The 15,818-nt window shown below is 33.8% G+C and overlaps 2 protein-coding genes across 5 annotated transcripts; one reads left to right on the forward strand and one right to left on the reverse strand.

Annotated features, from left to right (window-relative positions):
• Positions 1 to 82: 82 nt before the first annotated feature.
• On the forward strand, positions 83 to 10,439 carry LOC114259810 (uncharacterized). Of its 4 annotated transcripts, none has more exons than XM_082868495.1 (15): positions 83 to 278; positions 977 to 1,081; positions 1,208 to 1,276; positions 1,618 to 1,707; positions 1,851 to 1,934; positions 2,055 to 2,219; positions 3,407 to 3,594; positions 4,309 to 4,381; positions 4,929 to 4,982; positions 8,245 to 8,502; positions 8,655 to 8,861; positions 8,980 to 9,083; positions 9,485 to 9,629; positions 9,787 to 9,921; positions 10,048 to 10,439. In XM_082868495.1, exons 1-15 carry the CDS (start codon positions 225 to 227, stop codon positions 10,099 to 10,101), a joined length of 1,785 nt encoding a protein of 594 aa, XP_082724621.1. In that variant the 5' UTR covers positions 83 to 224; the 3' UTR covers positions 10,102 to 10,439. The 4 variants fall into 4 exon arrangements, with proteins under 4 accessions (XP_082724621.1, XP_082724618.1, XP_082724619.1 ...); XM_082868492.1 differs by having other exon boundaries at positions 84 to 278; positions 10,025 to 10,439; XM_082868494.1 differs by having other exon boundaries at positions 152 to 278; positions 954 to 1,081; positions 10,025 to 10,439.
• A 2,787-nt stretch (positions 10,440 to 13,226) lies between these two features.
• On the reverse strand, positions 13,227 to 15,586 carry LOC114262684 (uncharacterized). Its single transcript, XM_082868497.1, has 3 exons — positions 14,739 to 15,586; positions 14,369 to 14,441; positions 13,227 to 13,488 (listed from the first exon to the last, which is right to left on the reverse strand). Exons 1-3 carry the CDS (start codon positions 15,569 to 15,571, stop codon positions 13,456 to 13,458), a joined length of 939 nt encoding a protein of 312 aa, XP_082724623.1. The 5' UTR covers positions 15,572 to 15,586; the 3' UTR covers positions 13,227 to 13,455.
• Between the last annotated feature and the right edge of the window lie 232 nt (positions 15,587 to 15,818).

Below are 15,818 nucleotides of genomic sequence, written 5' to 3' on the forward strand. Positions count from 1 at the left end.
TATTAACACTTTGTTATATCTTCATCGATAATTTATTAATTATATAAATAAAAAAAAATATTATCATTTTTTATGTAAAATATATATTTGATCTTACAAAAATGTTTGAGAGCTCTAAACTAAGAGCTCTAATGAGTGGGGCCCATCATTAATGTGATGTTTTTTTTTCTCTCTCTCTAAAAGTGGAGAAACGGGGGAAGAACAGTAGCAAGAATTCATCTGCTATGTCTCTTGAACAGTTCGTCTCCACCATGGCCCCTCTACTCGATCTCGAAAAGGTCCCCTCTTTCTCCCTCTACACACAAATATGTCATTTTAATCTTAGTCCTACTGGAAATGCGCCGAATTCAGGAACTTCCATTTGCATTTTTATCTTCCGAATCATTGAATTAATCGCTCTCTACTTAGTCCGCCTCAACTCTTTGAGTTTTGTATTTCGAATAAATGCATTCAATTGTGTAGCCTCTGCTAAGGATTTAGCCCGTTTCGTTTGGAATTAGCTCTTGCCCTGATAGAGAAAACAAGTAATTGTGGTTTTCTCATTATTATCATGTTTGGATGGGTTAAGATAGCAAAACATGTGGAATTGGGATATGGGTCATAGAAAATTTTCTTCCTTTTGTGTTTTGATAGGTTATCTTGTTGGTAAAAAAGTATCCAACCAGTTTGGTTTCTCGCCAAATCTACCCATTTTTTTGGTGGGAAACCAAAGTGGCATAATAAGAGAGTTATGTTTCTCTCAATTTCTTACCATTTCTCACTATTTTTTTAATATATCTAATTTATAAATCAAACATGAGAAAGAATTATCTTTCTCATCACTTCTTATCATTTCTCATCAAATTGCTCAATCCAAATGGGTTAGGGTTTAGTTGTTTTAATTAACAATTATGGACTATAAATAGTGAAAACAAAGTGCAAGAAGAAGAATACTTAAAGAAATTGCTGTATAGTGTTGTTTGTATGACTGTATTAGGAAGCTGAGATATCAGCTTCCATGACTTCGGGAGCAACAAGGACTTTGGATGCTGCTCAGAAGAAAGGCTCCTCCATTCTTAATTTGAAGTGTGTGGATGCTCAGGTAGTGCATTCTTTATTTTGCTTTATTTTCTCTCTTTCTTTCTTTTTTCTTTTTTTTTTTTGGTTTAAATCATTTAACTTGTTGGGTTGTTTTTCTCTAATTTTGTTGATTTTGTTCTCACCGTAGACAGGATTAATGGGAAAATCTCTTCTCGAGTTTCAGTCTACTAAAGGTGATGTTCTTCCTGCCCACAAGGTGACTGTCTAATGTCCACTCATTACTATTTTGATTTTGATATTTATTACATGTTATAATGTGATGTGTGCTGCAATATATTGATTTGCCATGTCGAATTAATCATGTTAGTAAGGTTGCTTCTTCAGTTTCGTCACATGTTATGAAGTTGATAATTCTTCCAAGAATCTTTTTCTTCATTTTTCATACTTACTGTTTGTTTTTTTGTAACTAATGGAAACTGAAGTTTATAATTTTTCCAAGAAACTTTTTCTTCATTTTCATACTTCTACTGTTTGTGTTTTTGTAACTAATGGAAACTGAAGTTGATAAGTAATAATGTATTTTTCTTCCCCTTGCAGTTTGGGATTCATGATGTTGTTGTTTTAAAACCAAACAAAGCTGATCTAGGGTCACCTCCATTGGGTCAAGGTGTGGTTTATCGTCTGAAGGTAATTCTGCCTTCGAAACACTATATGGGTTATTGCATTTATTGGTGGTACTGGTTATTGTCATGCAAAATATATATATATATATATATTTTTATTCTTATTTTTATTTGATTGAGATGTAAATTGGTTTTTATATTGAACAGGACTCATCAATCACTGTTGCTTTTGATGATATCCCAGAGGAGGGTTTAAATAGTCCTTTACGTCTTGAGAAAGGGGCCAATGAGGTATAGCTTTCACAAAAAAATCTCTAAAATATATATATATTTTTGCTTAGCATGAAAGGAAAATGGTCGAAACTCTAACAAGCCTAACAAAGAATGTTGTGCATTTAAATTGTTTTGTAGGTGACATACCGTAGGATGAAGGATACATTGATTCAACTAAGTAAAGGAGTGCTGAGGGGACCTGCTGCCGACTTAGTTCCTGTGCTATTTGGAGAGCGACCGCCAACAGTGTCAAAGAAGGATGTTACTTTCTCACTATTTAACACCAACCTTGATCACTCTCAGGTCCTTAAGCTTTTTTTGTTTCTATTTAAATGCATGCTGTCTCTCTCTCTCTCCCTCTATATATATATACATATTAGCACATGTATATGCACACATATATATATTGATATATCGGTGTTGCTATATCCAAAACTATTTAATGTAACATTTAAGATGGCTTTTTTCTCACACCATATGGCTGTTCTATTTTTTTTGTGGAATACTTTTTTTTAACTTGTTGCTTCCAATTGATAATTCATTGCTAAATACTAATGCAATCATCTTTTACCCTTTTGATTATGGATACCCACACGGCTTCCATTGGTTGGGAATTTTTATTGGTTCATAGAGGACAGCATGTGTGGTTGACGTAAATTTTCTTTGTGGCGCAAGATGGTCTAGATTAATGACGTCCTTGTCCATTTTTATTATAATCTTTTGGGGGTTGAAGACACTAAAATTTCCATGTCCATTTCCCTAATTTAAAAGTTAAAATGGCTAATGTTAATAAGTTTGGCACTGAGAGTATCTAGTAAATCTTACTTGTATAATAGCTTCTCAGCTTGTAGAACTGAAAATGTTAAGTGGTCATGACCATCTATTGGTACTTGAGATGCGCTGTGTTGCAAGAAAGTGCTATAGTTACAATGTTAATTAAAGCAGAGTTTGAGGAGATTGATTAGGTTAATTTGAGAGAATTATATTCCACTCAAAGTGCTTTCAATTTTTCCTTTTCGAGACGCATATGTTGTGCTTCAACTGAATGGGGAAACAATGGTAACAATGTCCTTAGGGATACTTGTACATTTCATGTTAAGTTCATTTAAAATTCTTGACCATGAAATATGCAATGATTTTGAACCTTTTTAGCATCCAATGAGATATGCTAAAGTTAAATGCTTTTGACTAAGGATTTCATTGGGGAGTATGTGTTGCCATGGAGTAGCACTGTAGCAACTTATTCCTATGGAATAATTGGGCATGGAAAGCCAGTGAAGTTTAAGATGTTATGGCATTGAAATGAAGTAGCTCTCATATTATGTACTTTTGTGTTGGAAATCTACTTCATAAACATAGCTAGTATTTGAACTTCTGCATGTATATCTATGTAAATGTGCATCAATATTTGCTTAAACATTGTATTCATTTGTTTTCTAGGCTCATGTCTTCATTTTCGCACACTAAAGCAATTTCTCTTTTGCTTCAAGAAAGACGCCATTTCAAAGGCCCTATCATCAAAGAACATATTTTTGTTGCATGGGCCTCCCGGAACTGGAAAAACTACAACTGTGGTGGAAATTATCTTACAAGAAGTGAAACGTGGATCAAAGATTCTTGCTTGTGCTGCTTCAAATATTGCCGTTGACAACATTGTTGAACGACTTGTTCCTTACAGGTATATTGATTTCATTTCATCATTAGAAAAAACTCTTCAGGTTGATATCATGGGGGACAATCTCATGTAAAGGAATGTTAGTAAATGAAGCTTAGATGGAAGTCCAGTAGTCCACTTTTCTAAATTTTAATTAAGCCGTATATGCCTAATTTGACGAGTTCAGAGAGATCCATGTGTGTTTAAGTAATTAAGTAATTGATATTTCTTTAACATTTTCTTTTTTGCCTTCACCAATGTCTATTCCTCACATTTCGACGATAGGATTCATATAGCTGGATAGTTGAAAGGATTTTGTGTAACAGACCTTGGAGGTCTGTATTGTTGAGTTAGGCTTTGATATGATATGGCCTAATTCATCTTTTTTAATTGGGCCTCCTTTGTATTAAGGGAAAGTATTGCTCACTTCACCTGAGAAAGTGTTCTCTTTGATTGTACTCATTGAACCTATGCTTATTGTGTTTGTAAATTCCTGTTATAGAAAAAATTTACCTGTAGTTTTGTTGAATTTAGTTGATTATGATTTTCAGTAACCTTATATAAATCTATGTACCTATACCAAACCCTCTGAGCTTGTTAGCTTGAACTTATCAAATGTCAATGTCATTGTGATGTTTACCAACTACAAGTTCAATGCCATGTTAGGGATTTTCTCTGATCGTACATATGCTGACCTGCATTGTGTTACTCACTTTCTTTATCTATTCCTTTAATTAGAGTGAAGTTGGTGAGGGTGGGGCATCCCGCACGTTTGCTACCTCAAGTCTTGGACAGTGCTCTTGATGCACAGGTATTTAAAAATATTTATTTGCTGGGAAAACTTTTTGGATCATGGAATTTTCATGCCTGATAAGATATTGATCCTTTCTATTTCATAGATGTAATGGAGATCTCTATTTCATTTAATAAAATTGCAACACATCATGAAAATTCAAAATCAATGGTCTATACTATCACGCCATGATTAGTTTCAAAGCTTTTTTAAACCATTTTTGAATTTAAAATAAAGATGTATTGATGTGGATCTTTAATAGCCATTAATCATTACGTGATAGTTATAGACTGTTGATTTTGAATTTTCACATAAATTTTGTAAAAAATAATCCACATTGAAAAACAAAAATAAAGAATAAAGCAATTTTCACATCAAATTTGTCAAAAAAAATAAAGAATAATTTTGTAATCCAATTGAATTTTGAAAAAGCAAAATAAAATTAGTTTTTTGTTTTTTTGTTGTTTGTGTGTGAATATAATAGCCATTGTTATTGCTTGATTTCAATGATTTGTATGTTTGATTCATGGAATTGTATTTACCTATTCAATTTGTTTCCTTGTAGGTTCTACGGGGGGATAATAGTTCTCTTGCAAATGACATCAGCAAGGAAATGAAGGTAAAAGATATAGAGAAGTGACAACCAAGATGATGCTTCACAAAGCCCATTATTTCTTATTCTTCTTCTTGTTTGATTAACATATTGTCTTTTTCCCCATAACATCACTACACATTGATATGTTGTAACGCTCTCAAAATAAACCCATAAATCATGCATTCGTGACAATCATAAATATAAGAGAAATAAACATATTTCTATTCATCAAAGTTTTTAGTCCAAAAGTATTACACGTTGACAACAAAAGTAAATGCCCCACGGGCTTACAACTTTCCAAGCCAACACTTAGTTCCAAAAAAGAGAGTACTAACTCTACACAAAATAAGCCATTGGCTTGATATATATGTAATACACAAAAATAAACAAAAGAGTCTTCAACTCCCACAACCATCCAAGCTATGACCTCGGAGGCGGCATAATACCTGAACCTGAAAATGATATCCTATATAGGGTGAGCCAACGCCCAGTAGAGATATGCTAAACATAATATGAGCAATGACTAAAACATTAGCATTTGATAAATGTTTAACTCACATAAATCAATTCTTAATCCATTTCAATTACATGACAAATGTGTCCATGTTTCAATCCATTTTCCATTTCTTATTCACTTTCTCAATTCATAACTATGGCTTAGAACCTGGCCAAACAATTTAAATGAGATTACATCTCATATCAACAGTACTTCCATTTCAATTGAGATAACAACTCAAATTAAACACTTCGTACATCACAATAGATACACGTAATTGCTATATCAATCTCAAATAAAACACTTCCGTACTTCATATATAATACACAGACTTGCTGTATCAATACTTCAATAGATACACATATTTGCTGTATCGATGGAGTTCATCCCCTATCTCCTCCCAAACAATATCCGGTTTAGGAGTCCATTCCCTATTTTTTCCTAAACCGTGGAGTACATCCCCTATCTCCTCCCACACAATACCATGTATATAAACACATATCATATACACAATCAATCAATCAATACATAAAATTTGATGTATTATTCCAACCGTCATATCCGATGACATATTCAATTGATTAGTTTTAGTTCGCCTAATCATCATGCATTGTCTACAACAATCAAGACTATCATCCACCAATAGCCCAAAGCCTATGAAGCACGGATACTTCAAAAAGGGTGACGTATCCGTATCGGATACTTATCGGATACCGATACTCTTCGGATACTCGCGGATACGTATCGGATACTTCTTAAAAGTATCAGATACTTCTTAATTAATTTTTTATTAATTTTGAAGTATCGGATACTTAATTTTGAAGTATCGGATACTCGAAGTTATATATTACTTATAATATTTTGTTTAGTTCTTTGATAAGAGGAATATAGTGAGAGTTAAAGTAATAGAATTTGTCAAATTGATGTATCCTTGTTGTCTCTCTCACTTCTCTCTCGCTTTTTCACTCTCTCACGTTTCTTCTCTCTGCTCTCATTCTTTTTTTAGTGTTGGCATGTAAGGATGATGTTTAATTTGAATTTGCTTTTGCTTTTGCTTTTGCTTTTAGTTTTGGATGTTTTATGAATGTTTGAGCACTCTTAGGTTAATAGGAATCCCTCTCCTTATTTATTAATTTACTTTAAATTTTATTTTCATGCATATTACATTATTAAAATTATTAAAAAAAAAAAAATTATGAATGTATCCCCGTTGTACCCGTATCGTACTTTTTAAAATTTTGACATATCGCTATATCCACATCCCCATATCACCATATTCGTATCCGTGCTTCCTAGGCTATCATTGATGACTTAAAAAAGTATATTTGCTGAAATTTTTATTTTAGAATGGTTTTTTGGCTTTAGCTAAGGTCTTGTGATATTCAATGATGAAGGGAAACAAGTTGAAGCTATTGACCTTGAAGACTCTTAGTTTTATAGGAATCTTTCTTCTTTATCAAGTTGTCTTTTGCTTTAGGTTTTATTTTTATGCATACTGCATTACTAAAAATTGTTAAAATAATATTTTTTACGAACGTATCCCCGTCGTATCCGTATCCTAGTTTTTCAAATTTTGTCGTATCGCCGTATCCGTATCGTATCGTATCCGTATCCCGTATCCGTATCCATGCTTCCTAGCCCAAAGCAATTATTTCTAAACAGATAATAATTTCATTCAACATATAAGTATCAACAATTTTTGAAGGTGAGTGATTAATAATTCCAACTCCACCATTCTAACACATAATGGTCCAATTCATTATTTCCAACTCAATTTCATAATTCCATAATAAATGTCATTATTTGCACTGATGACCCAAAGGCTCAAATATTACCAACAACATCAATGATCCATTTTTAAGACCCAAAATATACCTATATGAGTCAAAAGACAAAACCCCTCTTTTCAATATAACACACCTCAAACCCTAACTTCCTAAATCGAACCATCTATACAAATAGCTCAACATTCATCCCTACTTCAAATTCGGAGCTCAAAGGAAGAAGATGAAGAAATTCGAAGTGCTCCATACCAAGAAATTTTCGGATCAAAATGTAACCCTCGACAAACTCCACACTTTTTACAAAGGCCAAAGGGTAGGAGGTCACTCCTACTAGATCAAATCTTAGAGAGAAGGTAGAGTTTTAGAGTGAGGTGCTCTACAATGGTGGTTTTCGAAAAGTAAGAGAGAAAGGAAATCAAAAAGTGATCTAAAAAGGTGAAACTCGGACTGATATAAAAGTCTCCCCGCTTGAGCGTCAGACACAAACTCACGCTCGAGCGTCAAAAGCGCCGCTCGAGCGTCGATTGCACACTTCCAAAAGTTTTGCAGGCGATGGTCCCCGCTCGAGCGTCAAACTCCCCGCTCGAGCGAAGGGACAAAATCAAAGGGTTACGCTCGAGCGTCAAAACTCCCGCTCGAGCATACGAAGACCTGCAGAGAAAATACTGGGAGATGGAAATTCACGCTCGAGCGTCAAAAAGCCCGCTCGAGCGGAGAAGCAACAACAAAGGGCCCGCTCGAGCGTGAAGGCCAAATTCTGGGCATCAACCTTTGGTTTCAAAACACAACCAACCTATTTCAAACCTGCCCAACACAATCTAAGACTCAAATATAAAGAGTAAAGGATGAAAATGAGAATGAGACAACAACACATCCACGGAACCGAGTCCGGAATACAATAAATAGAGGAAAAACCAGGATCGCTATATATTCATTGATCTACAGTAATTTTATGATTATCACAGTACGATCTTTTTTTCAACTTTGTCCTAATGGATTTGTGCAGGCTTTGAATGGGAAGCTTTTGAAGACAAAAGATAAAAATTCAAGGAGGGACATAAGGAGGGAGCTAAAGACTCTTTCTAAAGAAGAGCGTGAAAGGCAAGTGCTAGCCGTTGCAGATGTAATCAAAAGTTCTGATGTGGTGTTGATGACATTGATTGGTGCGTTGTCCCGAAAGTTGGAGGGTACTTCATTTGATTTGGTGATTATTGATGAAGCTGCTCAGGCACTTGAGATAGCATGTTGGATAGCCCTACTAAAGGTAAATAGGAAGACATATCTGACATCTTTCTCTAAACGTGTTTTTACCTGGAAAGGAGCCCAATCATTAATTCCAATCCCTGATTTGTTAATACGTGAAACACATTTTAACACTTCATGCATTGGTTCTAATATATGAGTTTTCTGTTTTAGGGTTCAAGATGTATACTTGCAGGAGACCACCTCCAGCTTCCTCCAACCATTCAGAGCGTAGAAGCCGAGAAGAAGGGTTTAGGGAGAACCCTCTTTGAACGCCTTGCAGACTTGTATGGTGATGAAGTCACGTCTATGCTCACTGTCCAATACCGCATGCATGAGCTCATAATGACTTGGTCATCTAAAGAGCTTTACAACAGTAAGGTGCTCAGATCATACCCAGATGTTGATTCACATAGTAAAATTTCTTTATTGATGAAGAATGATTGTTCAGTTGTTTTTAGTATTTTTTATGTGATATTTTGCTGCTGTTTTTTTACAGATCGAAGCTCATCCATGTGTTGCTGCACACATGCTGTATGACCTTGAGGGGGTAAAGAAGTCTTCTTCAACCGAACCAACTCTAATTCTCATAGACATAGCTGGGTATGCAGCTGATTTTTGTTGTTTGCCACACAGGCTCAGTTTCACTTGGCAATTGATGAGAGTTTTCTGCATTGAGTTTCGAACCACGTTGAAATTAATCTTTTCTGTTATTTTTAGGTAGAACTTTGAAATGAAATTATACATGCTTTATAAGATTTGAATGCTCAAAATCATATTATCATGGGATGATAATTAGGAGGGGGAAAAAATATCGACATATGGATTAGAGATGTTTAAAATGAGACACTTCTTATAAACCCTTCGAAGCATCTTATTTTTAAATATAGACAATCATTTGAAACGTTACAATATCATTTGTTATGCTGTAAGAAGAGAATGGAATGATTTTATTTAAGAATTCCGTGCTACTGCTTTAAGTAGTTCACTCCAATCTGTTTCAGATGCGACATGGAGGAAAAGAAAGATGAAGAAGACAGCACAATGAATGAGGGCGAAGCCGAGGTTGCCATTACCCATGCAAAGAGACTTGTTCAGAGTGGAGTCCAAGCTTCTGATATTGGAATCATTTCCCCTTACGCAGCACAGGTAAAAAAACAAAAAATAATAACAATAAATTAAAGAATAACTTTTTTAATGTTCAATCGAAGGCCTCATTGCAGTGAATTTGGTTTCACAGAACAGGATTAAAATACCCATTATGAATATTATGACCTATTATTTTGTACTATGTATACTATCGTAGGTTGTCTTACTGAAGATGATGAGAAGCAATGAAGACAAGCTAAAAGATATGGAGATATCAACAGTTGATGGCTTTCAAGGCCGAGAAAAGGAAGCGATTATCATTTCAATGGTCCGATCAAACTCAAAGGAACAGGTAATCCTTGAAATATTAGTCCTCTTAATTCCTTTCTGTTAATGTTCAAAATCTCAATTGCCATCAAGATTACGTGATGGTAAATGACTCATGGATTTTCTAGGTGGGGTTTCTGAGCGATCGCAGGCGAATGAATGTTGTGGTGACACGAGCAAGGAGGCAGTGTTGTCTTGTTTGTGACACTGAAACCGTGACTGGCGATGGATTCTTGAAGCGTCTGATTGAGTATTTTGAGGAGCATGGCGAGTATTTGAGTGCTTCGAAGTATGGAAATGAATAAACAATAATGGAAGAAGGATATTTCCTTCTTTGTCAAATGTCACTTGGTCCTAGATAACAAACACTGAAATTTATTTAGAAAACTGCACAGAATGCAGTACTTTGCATTCCACTTGATCCAACACGAAGGGACTCTGATGTTAAGAATTTCTGTGTGTCTAACATTTCCAAAACCATTTATTTATTTTGGATTGGATGTTAATGGATTTGTCAAAGAAAAGTTCTAAAATTTGTAAAAAGGGAAGGAAACCACTGTCCAATATGATATTGTGACCCTCATTGCTTCAGCAAGGCTAAAGTTGTTTTCTTAAAATTTACAATTTTATTACAATATTTTGCATTATCTAAAGTAAATGAAAATTTTTTATTTTACAAAATTTACTCGGATAATTTGACCTTTACGATTTCATATGTTTTATAATATTTTATTGAGAAATTTTTTTATTATCAATTTTTTTTTTACATCTTTGTATTCATGATGTAAAATAGAAGTCTTGGGTGTGGGCTGTCAAAGGAGAAATAGTGCAAGATTCACTAAAACCAACTGTTTGTGTGGGAAAAAAAATCACAATGACTAGTCCAAACAAAAAAGGGGGTAAGTTACACTAACACCCTTTAAGTTTCTGTTTAATATAGACCTGCTCTCATATTTAAAAAATTATATTTTCCTCCTTGAGATTTGTAATTTCATTATAAATTATCCCTTTGATTTTTGATGTCATACTTTAAATTTTTTTAAATGACTATCTTTTCTTTTTTTTATCATTTTTTCTTCCTATCATCATGATTGTATTCTACAACTTTTTATTCTTAAATTTTACTTAAACATATTCTTATTGAATGATGATATACAAATATAAATTTTGTATAGAATTTTCAAACATAATGATATAGCTTAATGGTGGTCTTTCACTTTAAAACAAAACACCCATAAATATGATTTATATTTACAACAATATCACTATCACAATATTTTTATGATATTTTTTTGTATAAATTTTTATATATGAATATAAATTTTCATTTTTATTTTGACAAACATTTTTCTTTCTCGTCTATTCATTCACATTTATTATAGTATTGCCAAATATTGTCATTCACGTAAATCTAACCAACCACCCAATAAAACTTGAAAGCACAAAAATATAATGCATATATATACGTTTATACAAAAATAATATCAACAAAAATGTACCCTCGTGGAGTTTGTAAAAATAATTTTTTGAGTTTTTAATTTACATTTTTGTATTTCTAATAATTTTTTTAATATTTTAATCAATTTATTTTTACTTTTTAGATCAATTTAATTTAGATATATTTAAAAGGTATAAAAATTTGTACAATTTTTTTTTTAAAAAAATCCATTGAATACAACAAAATAAGATCATATATGAATTTTATATTTTATATTTTTTTTGTATTTGGTAAATTTTTTTAAAAAAATAAGTGTATCTAAAAAATAAAATAATTACTTAAAATATTACAAAAATTCAATAAAAATACAAAAAATAATAATAATAAAAAAACACTCAATTTTTTTGTTGAGTTAAACCAATGAAGATTGTTATTTCCCTTAAAATAACATGAACAAAATATCTGCATGCTTATTATTTGATATGTATAAAAGCTAAAGAGCAAATATGTCATTTTAATCAGACATGGAGATAAGTGTAATTTTTCAAATATGAGTGGGAGATCTGTATTAAACAGAAATCTCAAAGGGTGTCAATGTAATTTATCCAAAAAAAAAAAGAAGAGAAACCTTATGGGAAATTTGGCTATAAACCCCTCTTACCTTCCTTTTATTGTTAAAAATTATACTTTTAAAACTCTCTCATAATTATAAAGTCTTGTATAAAGGACAAAATTTATTATTTAAATATTTTATCAGATTATTAGACCCTCTCTCTTTTCCAATCTCAGTCGATCTCCCCCATCGCCAGACCGAGAAGCCGCCGCTGATCCTTCGCCGAGTATCTCACCTCCGTTGCCACAACCATCGCCGTCGATGACTACAAAACCTCTCATCTTCCCAATCTTCTGCATTATTATCATGATCGGTTCGTGGTGTCTCACCAATGACGAGGTTGAGAAGAGAGTGTGCATCACTGGTTGGATTTTTCCACCAAAGGTTAGTTCTCACCGTCGGTTCACCACCGTCCTCGATGTCACATCCACTGCACCATTCTCAAATCTCTCTATCCCTTTCTCTCTTCTCAGATCCACTACACCCAAACCCTCATGTTTTTGCTCTATTCCTCGTGTCATTATGTTGGGAAGGAAAACGATAAAAACGAGTTTGAGAAAGTTAAAAGGCGAGATATTCAGATCTGAGAGCTTTAGATATAAAGGCAGCAATAGTGCACCAATAGAGTCCTTAGATCTGGTTCGTCATCGGTTGGTGGAAGTGGAGAGGGTACAAAATTTAAACTTTTATTTTGAATCATATGTACTTTCAGAATAAAATTTTACTCAGAATTAAAGTAAAATTTATTATAATTTAAAGTAAAATTTTACTCTAAAATATACTATGAGAATAGCTTAATAGGAGAGCTGACAGATATGAGGATAGTATAATAAAAGAAACAAGTTTAAAAATATTAAAAGGTTTTGAAAGTACCTACATAATTCTTGTCCTTTTGAAAAACAAATTAGACAGTGAGAGATCTATCACCAAATCCCTCAAAAATTATCACCAAAAGGAGTAGTGATTGAGAAGTAAAATAAATTTTAAGTTGTATTTGAATTATAAATTTGGGTAGAAACTTAAAAAGGAAAATAAAAAATGTAGATTAAATGTAAAGCTCTGTTTGGGGATAGACTATTTTAGTTTAAAAGTAAAAAATCTAACAACTCTTTTTATTTTTTTACACGTCTTTCCGTAAAAAATCAAAAAATCGACTTAATTCCCAAAACACCCCAAGTAAAATATAACTATATTTCATTTGTATTTTTCTCACTTTTTTTTTTCTCTTTTTAAATTCCTACTCATATCATGAAATTACTTCAACTTAATTTTGAATACATAAAGCAAGAAGAGAACATGATGAAGTTTAAAAAGGGGAAGCCAAAAACAGAGTATATTTTTACATATGCAACAAACAGACCAAGTTGACAAAATTTCACTTTGACTTGGGGTTCGATTTGGGGCTTCCTTTGTAAATATTCCTCCATTTATCTTTGAGGTCTATTGAGGTTCGACCTTTCTGAAACACATCAACCCCAAATTCCAAAATCCTCTTCCGTGGGATAGTTCTATCTTGAACATGAAAATCTATTCACACCCTCCTGCAAACAATGGTAATAATTATCAATGCAAAACGTTTCCAACAAACATTAATCAAAAGAAGGAAATAAACCAGAACAACAAACCCAAAGATTGTGCTACTACTAAATCCATATGAATCCCAAGCAATGAAAGGTCAAAATGTGTGAAACAATTTTTTTTTTTTTTTGCCTCTAGGTGTAAGCAAAGTTTCCTTATTCTCACCCTTGCAGCAAAGTTACCTTATCCTCACCCTTGCAGTGCTTCCAGATGCTATCTAGGGTAAGAAAAAAAAATATATATATATATATATATATATTATCAGCTAGCTAGTATCTAGGGTTAGAATCAGTAGGTCCAAGAGCACTGTGGCATGCCTATAATGTAAAATTTTTAGTTTTAAGTCACAGCAGCAAGAGTTAATAAGAGCGGAGACAAACTTCAGAGACGCCCAGTTAATGAGTACGACAATCATATATCCAGACCTACCCTTAGCCCTTAAATGCTAATTGAGAAAGGTTGAATAACACATTAGAGGAGAATTAATAAAGCGATCAAAAACTTAGACTCAAGTTTAACTCGATCTTGTATGGCCAGTTGCCATTATTTAAATCAACTTTTTTCATCTTTCTTTTTTGTTTTGGTTTACATTATCCCAAAATACTTTCCGTTCTTTTCAAGGTCCTAGGTGAAGTGGGTAGAGGTGAATGTCAAAATTTGACTAGAGAACTATGGAATTAGTGAAATCTGAGATGAAAATACTTTATGACTTCGCCTAGATTGGACATGATGTAATCTTATTACATTGCAGTAATAGCATATATGAATTATTGAGGAAAAAATATACATCATGCCCTCATGGTGCAGAAATATATGCATAAAAAAAATATTTAAAAAAAGTACCTTTAGTATGACCTCTTCTGCAGCTGTCCATGGGAGTTTCTTCCGCCTCAACTGAGGAATTGCCGGGTAAGTGCTGCAGATTGGAACAAAGTTCATCCCTTATCAATCAAAATAGCAGCACCCAAATCCAACATCAGAGTATTCAAAAGACCAAGCGCATACATGAGGATGGGAGAGAACATACAGTTGTCGGACATTCAAATACTTGCAACAAATTAAAGTTGATAAAAAGGCAGATCAATTATTTAACAGAAATTTGCCAATTAAGAACATATTAGTGTTTGGATGCTGGTTAGAATAGAGTGATTTACTTTAGCATAGACATGCAGAAAATAAACACCCCTATCATCTACAAATACGACAAACTCACTACTTTTTTTCTTTTCTTCTGAGTGATCTGGAGTAATTAGAAGAGGTCTTATCATTTTCTTCTTCAGAACTTTCCTCTGCATCAGCATTCGGTGGACATGCAGCTTTTTGGGTTGAATCAGTAATCGGTTGTTGTAAAACTTCCTGTTGCTTTCCATCTCCAGCAAGTATCTTGGTCACATCGACAATCTCTGCGTCTCTGCAAGATGGATTATCTTCATGAAGCTTAGAACCAGACCGTTCATCAATCTGTTGTGTCTCCGCAAGTGTTCCATCATTTACGGTCACACCACCTTCTCGACAAGATGGATTGCCATTAAAGCCTGATACTGAAGGTTCTGCTCGTTGCTTAGCTTCTACATTTTCTCTGTATTGAGAACTATTGACTTCATTTACATGGTTTCCATTGTAGTTTGTTTGATTGTTTCCATTCACGTTGTCATCTCGTCTCAACTGATTTTGCTCTGATCTAAGAGATCTCTTACAAAGTTTGTTTGCCCGATGTCCATTCTCCAATCCAATGAAAGCAGCGAGATCTTTCCTAGCTAAAGACGCCTTTTTCTTGACTTCAAAGTACTTCGAAATTGCATGAGAATATGCACAAAAAGGGCAGTAAAATTTCCCACTGTCATCAAAGCTGGGTGCAGAGCTCAAGCACCTCTGATGAACCACTAACGGACACGTGCTTGAACTACAAACCAATAGTTGACCACCTTCATTACACTTCATACAAAGAGTAAGCTCTGTACAGTCAGCTGTTGCCAGGGAATCCACACTGAATGTGCCCTGAGAGTTCAAGAAAGTACGTTTCTCCATGGCAACAAAAGTCACCATTTTTTAAGTAAATTCTTAGATTCAATACAAGAGTAAGCTCTGTACAGTCAGCTGTTCCTTGAAGCTTGCGAGAGCTTCGATGACCCAAAGCCATGGAAGGGTTGAAGAAGAAGAAGCCATGGAGACCACAATTTCAGAATTTTCCAGAGCCAATGATTTGCTTTATCTTTCTTGTTTTGTCATTCCATCAGTGGGCTTCAATTGATGATATTGCCAGAAGAGGACTCAATTTATCTGGAATTGCAGC

This window comes from Camellia sinensis, chromosome 5, assembly GCF_055761805.1.
Source record: "Camellia sinensis isolate YWXY chromosome 5, ASM5576180v1, whole genome shotgun sequence".
Classification (NCBI taxonomy): Eukaryota; Viridiplantae; Streptophyta; class Magnoliopsida; order Ericales; family Theaceae; genus Camellia; species Camellia sinensis.

Bases quoted from the DNA above. Each gene is read 5' to 3' on its own strand.
- LOC114262684 (XM_082868497.1), bottom strand. From the start codon at position 15,571: ATGGTGACTTTTGTTGCCATGGAGAAACGTACTTTCTTGAACTCTCAG. The intron at 14,442-14,738 runs GTGAGTTTGTCG...TCCAATCTGCAG, and splicing joins AGAAGAAAAGAAAAAAAGTA to CACTTACCCGGCAATTCCTC. The intron at 13,489-14,368 runs GTACTTTTTTTA...CATTGTTTGCAG, and splicing joins CAGAAGAGGTCATACTAAAG to GAGGGTGTGAATAGATTTTC.
- LOC114259810 (XM_082868492.1), top strand. From the start codon at position 225: ATGTCTCTTGAACAGTTCGTCTCCACCATGGCCCCTCTACTCGATCTC. The intron at 1,935-2,054 runs GTATAGCTTTCA...ATTGTTTTGTAG, and splicing joins TTGAGAAAGGGGCCAATGAG to GTGACATACCGTAGGATGAA. The intron at 2,220-3,406 runs GTCCTTAAGCTT...TTTTGCTTCAAG, and splicing joins CCAACCTTGATCACTCTCAG to AAAGACGCCATTTCAAAGGC.